At 36.4% G+C, this 10496-nt stretch overlaps 1 protein-coding gene across 3 annotated transcripts; it reads right to left on the bottom strand.

Moving 5' to 3' along the window:
• Positions 1-2468: 2468 nt before the first annotated feature.
• Positions 2469-9475, bottom strand: pax1b (paired box 1b). Of its 3 annotated transcripts, none has more exons than XM_031865893.1 (5): positions 9391-9475; positions 7493-8084; positions 5779-5921; positions 4135-4360; positions 2469-2847 (listed from the first exon to the last, which is right to left on the bottom strand). In XM_031865893.1, exons 2-5 carry the CDS (start codon positions 8052-8054, stop codon positions 2789-2791), a joined length of 990 nt encoding a protein of 329 aa, XP_031721753.1. In that variant the 5' UTR covers positions 8055-8084; positions 9391-9475; the 3' UTR covers positions 2469-2788. The 3 variants fall into 3 exon arrangements, with proteins under 3 accessions (XP_031721753.1, XP_031721752.1, XP_031721751.1); XM_031865892.1 differs by having other exon boundaries at positions 7493-8089; positions 9391-9469; XM_031865891.1 differs by having other exon boundaries at positions 7493-8110; positions 9391-9429.
• Positions 9476-10496: the final 1021 nt, after the last annotated feature.

Consider the following 10496-nt stretch of genomic DNA (forward strand, 5'->3'; position numbering starts at 1 on the left):
AAAGTGTAGTACAACTGCTAGACACAAGCTCTAATCCAGGTGTTAAAGATGCAGTACAACTACCAGACACAAGATCTAATCTAGCTGTTAAAGATGCAGTACAACTACCAGACACAAGATCTAATCTAGCTGTTAAAGATGCAGTACAAGTGCAAAACACAAACTCTAATGTTATTGTTGACCTTCTCTCTTTTCCAAAAACATTTGCAGTTTATCTGGTTGTTTGTCTGATCGTGTTTCATCACCAAAACCTAGCATCGCCCCATTCCCTTAGATCTCAGAAATTAACTTGATGAGAACATTTTCATTATAACTAATAGGAGTGATGGGAAAAACTATGAAAATTAGACCCAATAAACTGATCCTTTAATGTCCCAGAAGTGAGTCCAGGTGGACGTTTCCAGGCAGAAGGACTCACTGAGCAACACAAAGCAGATCACAGAGAAGAGAATCAGGATTTAACCGGCTTCCTCAATGACTCAAACGCTTCCTAAAGAGGCCGTTTTAAACAAAGACCTGGTGTTTGCTCTGTCAGTCTCAGCACCAGTCAGATTGCTCAGGTATTAATGGATGTTTACTTTGAGCTGTTTGCTGATGGATCATCTTACGCCTTTTGTTTGTTTACCTGCTGGAAGCTTCGCCTTCTTACCTGCAATGAGTCTAAAACTGGACTTTTGAGTTCTTGGTTTTTGCTGAATTGCTGTTTACTTGTTTGTTATATTAAACTAAAGAGTTTAGACAAAAATAAGCATTACATTTCACATTTGTATCACATGTGGAACACCATTTCAAATGTGATAAATTAGATAAAGGGGCATGGGGTAGTTCACGTGTGAAATATCACAAAAACACCAACTTCCTAATGTAATATTAATACATTTACTGCTGGTCGAATGAGAAATACATTTACAATACAGTCACATGTGTGTTTCGGGACATTTCGCATATAAGTAATATTATTTATCATGAACATTCTGTATTTTTGTATGGGATTCTTGTAATTTGGTTAAAATAATTTTGAACATTTTGACTTTTTAGTTGGGTAAAGCTATGACCAGTTTGTAAGAGTCCATATAAAAAAAGATCAATATCATCTGTAAGATTTGCTTTGTTTGAGGTAGTTTGATTATTTAACATAGAGCTATAAAGTTCACATGGCAGTAGAGATTAGCTGCCGTTAGCTTCAATGGAAGGGTAACAAAATACGATTTATTATACATCAACACTGGCGCCAGAATTATATTATATTGGGGGATTCTGCAAAACAATGTATTCATGATTACATTTAACCATTTATCAATCTTTGCTCTGCTTAAACATCTGGAAAACTCAATACCACCGACATACATTTTCTATCGCATGTCTTTATTAAGCATGTTTATAGAAAAATATATTTACAGTTTTACCAAAATATTTTACAAGATGATACAATTCCAACGCAATTTAAATGTTTCATGAAAACAAAATATGGAAGAAAGATTCAAGCAACAAGTTTGACAAATTTGAGAAATATACTTATTTGCTTTAGTGAGATGAGAAGATCGACACCACTCTTCTGTTTGTCTGTTAAATATGAAGCTACAGCCAGTTAGCTTAGCTTAGCATAAAGACAGGGGAAACAGCCAGTATGTCCAAAGGTAACAAATTATAGCTACAAACAACTTTAAAGCGTTACATTTCTAAAACGTTATGTTTCTACCTGTGAAGCTAATATTAGCAGAGTACGTTAGCACATCATTAGCTAGCGTTAGAACGTCTATGCTACGCTAGCTACTGAAGGTATACTGATTGTATTTTAATGATTGTAACAGTGAATAAATAGGAACAGTGTTGTTTTCTTAATTTCACTGTCTTTTGTCTCGAGCTCCAGGTGATGTGGTGGTTCACTTTAACACTGTTAGCTTTAGCTTCTATCTTTATCTTTTTAACCTGTTTTCACTGATGAATCAGTTTGACATCCTTCAAACACATAATATAGAACCTTCTGTCTGCTTCTCTTTTTATTTTCCCAAGAATTAGATAATATTTACTCAGGGATTGCAGTTAGTGACAGTGTGGGCTCCATGACAGCTTTACGGAAAAGCAGTGGGGGGCGGGGCTTAGCGAAGGGTCAATTAATTAATCAATTAACGGGAACTAAAACCAAAGTGTAAAAACAACTATTTTGCTGTTTCAGAGGTGATTATGTGCAAGACTATTAATTGTATCTGAGCAGGGGAGACTCCAGGAAGTAACTGTGTCCGGCCAAAACAAATTGTAAAACAAGATATATTAGTTAATTAGTGAGTGGTGGAAGTGAGGGTATAGGCGGATTTTGCTACCTTTGGACAGCTGTTTCGCCCGGTTTCCAGTATTTATGCTAAGCTAAGTAAAACGGCGGCTAGCTTCATATTCAACAGATAGGCATGAGAGTGATATATCGATCTTCTCATCTAACTCTTCAAGAAAGTAAAATGTATTGCTTTAAAACTGTGAGAGAAAAAAACGGACAGTTTTTGTTGTTAAAATATAAAAAACAAAGGTGATGTATTTTACATTTCTGTTGCATTTGGTGTATTTCTTCCTTCACCACATGTCTGTGTGCTGCTCATCCTGGGAAACAGAAACAAATCACTAGATAAAATCCTGAAAGGAGTCGATCAGGAAGAGTTTTAACAGTCAGGAGAATGTTTCCTTCAGTTCTTCTTCTGCAGCAGTAACATTTCTCTTTGACTCTCCTCAGAAACAAAACCTGACTTTTAGTCTTTCAGCGTCGCATCAAACGTCTTCTCGTGTTTCCTCAGAGTCGTCACGATGTTGAAGACAATCTGTGGTGTTTGTACAGAGGACTCTGAGGCTTTCGGTCCTCTGCGGAGAAAACGACAGGGAGGAAATAATTCATCATCATTGTCGTGTCTCAGATGTACATTTTTGTTACGGCTTTAACAAAGGTTTTTAGGTTTTTAACCAAACAAACAGGAGGAAATAATGCTTTTGTTGGGGACTATTTTCAGCGGCGGATGAATCCACATTTCGTGCTCTAGTGAGTATTTGTTGTGGGATTGAGTCAGAATTAACTACAAGTGTGTTCATGGTGATGAAGGAACAACAGTGATGATCACTGCTGTGTTTGAATAGAGTTCTATGGCTCAGAGGAAGAAGAGATATCAGGCTGTGATACAAACACACACAACTTGTTAGTTGATATGTTCACTTTTGGTGGAAGATGAGGTTAATTGACAATTACAAAAATATTGAAATAAAAATGTTTACTAGAATTGTTAAGACAATCACCTTTGTATTTGTTTTCATAGGGAATGCATGAACTGGGCTAAAAGGTCATTGTTGTATATTTACTTTTTATTGGTTTTTATTTCCCATGTTGCTGTGAATCAATTTGAATGAATGTGTTAAGTATAAAAGGTGTGTATCATAGTGATATCACAGGAGATTAGAAAAAGAAAAATGTTAAACTCGGACCCGTTGAACTCAGGTGATTATTATCTGGTTCTGTGTGTTTATCAGCAGCTGTAATGAGGCCTGAAGCTGCTGGTTGGAGATCAGATTTGTGATAATTATTCTGAACTTTTCCTGTTTATGAAGGACGGAAAAACAAACTCGCCGTAATTTAAGAACTGAAATAAAATATTTTATATTACTGAAGAAAGCTTTAAAAAGACATATATTGAAGGTGTATATGCAGGTGAATTTTCTACACCTCTCACCATTCAGCCTGCAGATATGGTTTATAATAATCTGTATTTACTGCTTCAGCAATGTGCAAACTAGACTTTGTTTTTCCTAAACCAGTTTCTCCTCTGTGTAATTTGTGACCGTTTTAAACTCACCCTTGTTTCACACAAACATTAGTGGTTGTTGAGCAGAGAAACGCAGCATTTAGCAGAACATAAATGTGTTTTTATAGCTTAAAACATGAAAGTACTGCAGCTTTTTAGACGACTGTTCTGTGATTCTACTTCTTCTTCAGTGTCTGAAGACTGAAATACAACTGGGAATATATCAACACAGGTCTGGAGGAATAACTGGGATTTTGTGGGACAGAGAAATGTCAAAAAACATGATATTGATGTTAAACTGAATGATCAGGATCTATCAGGTTATCGTCATTGAAACAAGTGTTGAAATCAGTCTCACCGTCTCTCTGTGGAAGTTTAAATGATGTTGCAGGGTTAAAATCTGCAGGACTCTGTGTGACACTGGGAGTGAGACTGGGAGTGAGACTGGGAGTGAGACTGGAGGACTGGGGCTGCCAGTGGTGTCCAGTGCTCACGTAGTTGGCTGCTGGACCTCCGTACATGCCGTACTGGTGCGGTGGAGAATACGCACAAGCTGAGACGTAACCAGGCAGACTGGAGGAAGACTGAGGGGGAAAAAACAATTTAGAAAGAACAATTAATCTATATGTTTGAAACTGTTCACGGAACAGAACTTTACCTTCTTAACTTAAAGTTTAACTTGAATCTTATTCTAACAGTAATCCTAAAGTTTTAACCCCCCGAATGTCTTTACTTTTCATGAATGTCTTCAAATCTAAAAACGTCCTCACTCTGGAAAATGATCCTGTCCAAAACAAAATTTCCGATATAATTTATAACTCATATTTTCTCGAATCCACAAAAAGTTCATATCTTTTGGGCATTTGATGCCTGTATTTTACAGTGTTAGTGGAGACATGTGGGGACGAGAGAATCACCAAACATGCAGTGAACGGTCCAGCCAGCCGGGAATCAAACCGGTGACTCACTGCTCAGGGCGCCCATGTGGTTCACGCCCTGACCATTCGGCTATCATGTTGCCCAAATGTCCACTTTTTTTTTTTTTAAAGTCCTCACTTCACAAAAATATCTTTGAATCCCAAAGAATTTTATGTTTAAAAACAAAAAAGTAAATCCTGACTTTCCAAAATTGTCCAAAAATAATCCAACTGAAAAAAAAAGTGTCTAAACCTTCAAAAACCATCCAAACAATCCTCACTTTCAAAAAATGACCAACAATATCTTCATTGTTTTAAAATATCCAAACTTTCCAAAAGTGTCCAAAAATATCCAGACTTTCAAAAAGTGTCCACGAATGCACAAAAAAGTTCAAACTTGCCTTCACTTTCACATAAAATGTCAACACTTTCCAAAAATGTCACACAAATGTCTTTTCCAAACGTTCTTTTCTACAAATCGTCATCACTTCTCACGTCCAAAACTCAAATTGGTCCTCACAAACATACAACCAACACAACATGGGTTCTGATCCACTGATTTGTCACCTTTTTAAAATCAGATCTCAGGGTTCATTAAACGTTAAAGTCGACTACAAACTCAGCCTTTATTTTACTCACTGATGAATAGAATAGCATCATCAGTATACTGTCGACTCTCTGTTTAACACTGATCCACAGTCTGTTTGTAGTTTACTCCTATAAACCAGCTGTAAAACAGGAAGTGGGCCTCGATGACAGCCAATCAGAGCTCTGGTTACATTAATGTCTCATGTGAGCCACAAAATAAAAACAGATGGAAGAAAAACAGCTCAACAAAATAGAAATAAGAATCTTACGTTTGATTTTCCATTTAAAAAAGGTTTTTGTATAAAGTATTTTTGTATAAATTGAGCCGTTGTCTGTTTAATAACTTTATTATCAAATTGAGTTCTGAATTCTACCACATATTTAATTTAATATAATATAAATCCCTCTTTAATTGAACCTTTTCTCTAGTGGACGGATTCATTTTACTTTTCTGTTTCCTTTACCATCACTTATTAATTCATGTATATGTTATTAACCTGCTGATGGTATTTGATGTCCGGCTCGTGGTGGGTTTTCTCCGCTCCATTGACTCCAGAGGGAAACGCTCTGCTGCTGCTCAAACTGCTCAAATTGGTCCAGTCCTCCATTTTAGCTGAGTGTCCATCAGGTCCACACAGAGCTGAGAAAGAAAACGTTGACACTGAATTAACAATTATTCATTTGACATTTTGGGCTCATCTGCAGCTGTTAGTTTGACAAAAGATCCGTCCAGTTCAAACCATGTATTCAATATTCAAATATATTTATTTACGGGACATGTTTCCTGTTTTACTTGAGAAAATTCTGATGAAATAAATAGTAAATAATGGAAATATCCAGATTTTTTTGTACTCAACAAAAGTCTTTTTTTTGCAGACCACAGGTGAATACAAAAAGATTTTAATTCATTCAAACTTTCTTCATATCCTCTCGATCATTGTTTTTGCCCACTTTAATATTTCCCATAAAGATTTAGATGCTGAACTGATTTTAAGACAGAGATTATAAACAAAAACAATTTCAGACTGATGAACATGTCATGATAACAAAAATGTAACAAAACAAATAAAGAGGGACGAAAATATATTAGAAAAACAGTAAAATATATTAGATATTTTATACAGAGCAGACCTGCAAACTTCAAATGTATTCAGTGACATTTTTAGTGTCTGGATGTCATAAAGGCCATAAAACTGCATGTGAGAACCTTTATTGTATAAGCTCATCATTTGTTGTTCTAACTTTCTTTAATATTTACTTGTTTTAATAAGCAGATTGGATAACTCATATTTATCTGTCTTTATATACAAACATGTGTAAAGTTCTGTAGGTCTCAACAATGTCTGACATTAAGATGAAGATGATATTGTTTCAGGGTTCAAATAAACCAGCGCTGGTACAGTTACACTTCTGTAAGTTTGTATATGAGGAGAATCAGAAATCATGAATATCGTGTGTGGAATAAAACTAAATGAAAGAGTAGAAGCACGAGCAGCTGATTTAATGTCAAACATTATAAACACAAGAATTTATGAAAAACTTCAAAAATAATATGGGCTCAAAAATCCCAATATAATAATATGTGATTATAGGCAAGGAAGATTCATTTAAAACAGACGTAATTAAAATGACAAGTGCATTAAAACAAGAGTTATAAAAAAATACTTCAATTATTATTCATATTATTGTATAGCTTTCTATGAATTATGTTATTTCTTGCGGCATTAACTTTCTTTTCAACCAAATATGATTTGATGTTTTGTTTATTTTAATGTTTCTTCTCTTTCTCGATATTTAGTTGGCTAATTCAATATATTTAAGTTTGAATACTTTTAAACGAACAATAAATAAATAAATATCTCTTTAAAAGAAATCTTGTAATTTAAAAACAAACTACAGACTATATTTTTGGTGTAAATTAAACTCTGTTTTTTTAATCTTCAAACTAGAATATTGTCTTTTTTTGCTTCTAAATTAGTTGAGTTTTATTATGATCTTTAAAAACGTTCAAATAAAACAAACATAACTTTGCTTTAACCACTACAGTGAGATCTTAAATGATCAATCGAAGTTTTAGAATATTTTACTTTATTGAGGCTATTCGTCTTCATTGTAAACATGAATCAAGTTTAATCAGATACATAATCATAACGTGATGCAATAAAGTGAGAAAGGTTTTGCAAAAGTGTTTTTTAAAGTATCTCCACCGACCTGTCGGGTCCATGAAGGCTCGGATGCCCAGGATGTTGTGCCAGCCCCGCGGCAGGCCGACGTGTCCGGGGTGCCCGCTGCCGGTCCTGGTCCCGGTGTGGCTCATCACTGTGGGCCCGGTGGTGTAGGAGTACGGGTAGACACCGTGTCCGTACTGGAGCTGAGCCGGGCCCGGTTTGCTGCTCTCGTTCGGCGGAGAAACAGCCCCTAGTTTGTGCCTGAGTATCCGGCTGATGGAGCTCACGGACGGCACGTTGTACTTGTCGCACACCCCGTCCGACAGCAGCCGGTCCCGGATCTCCCAGGCGAAGATGCCCGGGTCGCCCTGCTTGTAGTCCCGGATGCTGTCGACCACGGCCGGGGTGGTGACCCGCGGCTTGCTGCCCCCGATGGCTCCGGGCAGGATGGAGCCGGTGTCGTGGTAGCGCGCCAGGATCTTGGACACGCAGCCGTGGGAGACGCGCAGCTGGCGGCTGATGTCGCAGGGCCGCATGCCGAGCTGCGCGAGCTCCACGATCCGCAGCCGCACCGGGTTGGGCAGCGGCCTTCCGTTAACGAACATCCCGCCGAGCTGGTTCACCTCCCCGTAGCTCTGCTCTGCGCGGCGGATACACGAGACTGAATAACAGCGCCATTATCGATTTATTATCAGTTATTGATTATCATTCTTAATCTATAAAAGTGATCTCTGCCTCATCAATGCTGCAAAAACACAAAGTGTGCGTTCAATGAAAATTAACTTTCATTACATAATGTGAAACCAGCTGCAGGTCTTGTTTATATGCATTTAAGAGGTATGAACATTTAAAATATAATATAAAAATATAATAGCATACATGTAGTTTTATTAAAACATATATGTCTTCAGCTTCCATAATAAATAAAGGAACTAGATGAGGATCAATGAGGTTAAATAATGATCGAATAAAACATGTTCGTGAACACAACATGTGTTTTCGTTTAATTATAATAATGATTAAAAAAACACATGAATTATGTCGCAACAATAATTATAATGAAAGGACTTTCAGGTTTATTCACATTGAAGTGATGTATAAGGTACATTAGCATGTTTGTGTTTCTCATCTGATTATATTTAAAGACATTTCTGTTGTGTTTACAAACATCATGTAAATAAAAGCTTTAACAGAACAGAATAAATTTTAGATAGTAATTAGTAATTAAATGTAATTAGTAATTAGTTACATTTTAATAATTTTAGAATAAATCATAAAATCACATCAGGTTACAAACTATGTTTGTTTTTTAAATCATAAATTATATTGATTTATTAATTCAATCAGGCATTTAAGAGTCTTGGAGATTAAATGTAATTGTTTCATGATGAATTTAAATGTGAAAGCTGAGAGTTCATGTGTCTCTAATTCTTTAAATTTAATATCTGGTTATTTAAACTGAATGCAACATCTTATTTAGCTGACTTTTTTATTTTAAAGAATAACTTAGATTTATTCTAAATTCACACAGTTTCCCCCAGATTTAGGAGATTATACTTCAATCCCATTAAACGACATATTTTCCATATTATAAGGAACATTTGATTAAATCTAGTTTACTTGTAACAGAAGAATAAACGCAGACAACCAACTTTTGTATTTTCTCGTGAGGCTGATATTTTTTTAAAGCACTTTAAAACATGAATTAATATAAAATGAAAGAAGTTGTAGTTTTTAACTCCCTGCTGCTGATCTTAAACTTTAAGATTAATAGTTTAGGGGACTTTAAGGACCCTAGAGTCTTACAATAAAACACACATTTCCAAATGTACAAGCACCACTAAAGACACTTATCCATGAGAAAAGATCCCAAATATAGATTAAATTCCATTCTATAGTGTCTCTCTGTTTGGTGTAAAAGTTCAGTTTTTGTCGTCTCACCCATCAGCTGTCGTCCACAGCGTCTCACAGCTCCACCGTCCAACGACTGCAGCCTGTAGTGATCTGAATCCTCTCCTCCTCCTCCTCCTCCTCATACTCATACTCCTACTCCTCCTCGTGGACGTGGTGTCATCGTTTCCTGTCTGCAGAGGATCATTTTGGCGTCAGCACCCAGAAGAACGAGGGCTCCTGAAGGCCTCTTTGGTCCACACGTCTGTCTCATTTGACTCAGTGATGCTGCTTTCTTCTGGAGAACACAACCACAGTTTAAATCTGTGATTCTCTCACTGAGGTTCTTCCTGCTTTAGGGGTTCAGGGAATAATGAAGCAGCTCACCTAATATGGAAAAGTTAACAAATATAATAACTACTCACCCTGAGTGAGCTGTAACACCTGAACACCAGCTGTTGAGAGATAAACTAACAAGCCGATAAGTTGAGACATAAATAGTTGAAATTGTAACTAAAAGTAGAGAGACTGCAGACAACTGAAACTATTTTTGGTTTTGATGTCAACGTTTGATCTCTGACAAAAAGTTACTCTTCATTTTTTGCGGGTTTCCTACAAAAGTCCAGCAACACGTGTCAATGTTTGCTCGTGACATGAATAGTCTTTTCAAAATAAACTTCTGTCTTCACAGGAAACAACTCAGTTAGGTTTAGTAAAATACTGTTGTTTGGGTACTATAACTTTAGAAGTGGTGTTAAGTACGTGCCAAATAAATGAACCCTGATCTTTCGTTTCACATGGGACACAAACAACAGTCTCCTGGGTAAAAGACTGTTTTGTTTATTTGTTTATTAGTCACTTCTAGGTGTGTAAAGGTCTTTAAGCCTACATTGGAAGTTTAATTTGAAAAGACACTAAACATGTTACAAGAATAAATTGACACGTCGTCCCTGACACGTCCTAAACTGAGCTAGAGGGGAATGTAGACCGTTACAATTAACTTTCATAAATTTAAAACACACTTTGAAAGGGTTAAAGTTCTAAGACGAAAACTACCTGTCAATCAGCGTGTAGCCCCGCCCTAAAGCATCCCCTGCTTTATGGTCTGTTTGACTCTAAATGGACCATAATGTACTAAATGAACATCATGCTGTATT

This window comes from Anarrhichthys ocellatus, unplaced genomic scaffold (genome assembly GCF_004355925.1).
Source record: "Anarrhichthys ocellatus isolate YVR2014 unplaced genomic scaffold, GSC_Weel_1.0 scaffold34, whole genome shotgun sequence".
NCBI classification, from domain to species: domain Eukaryota; kingdom Metazoa; phylum Chordata; class Actinopteri; order Perciformes; family Anarhichadidae; genus Anarrhichthys; species Anarrhichthys ocellatus.

Excerpts from the sequence above, each read along its gene's own strand:
- pax1b (XM_031865891.1), bottom strand. Across the intron at positions 5,922-7,492 it reads AGCCTTCATGGACCCGACAG|CTCTGTGTGGACCTGATGGA; the intron begins GTCGGTGGAGAT and ends TTTCTTTCTCAG. Across the intron at positions 4,361-5,778 it reads ACATCAAATACCATCAGCAG|TCTTCCTCCAGTCTGCCTGG; the intron begins GTTAATAACATA and ends TTTCCCCCTCAG.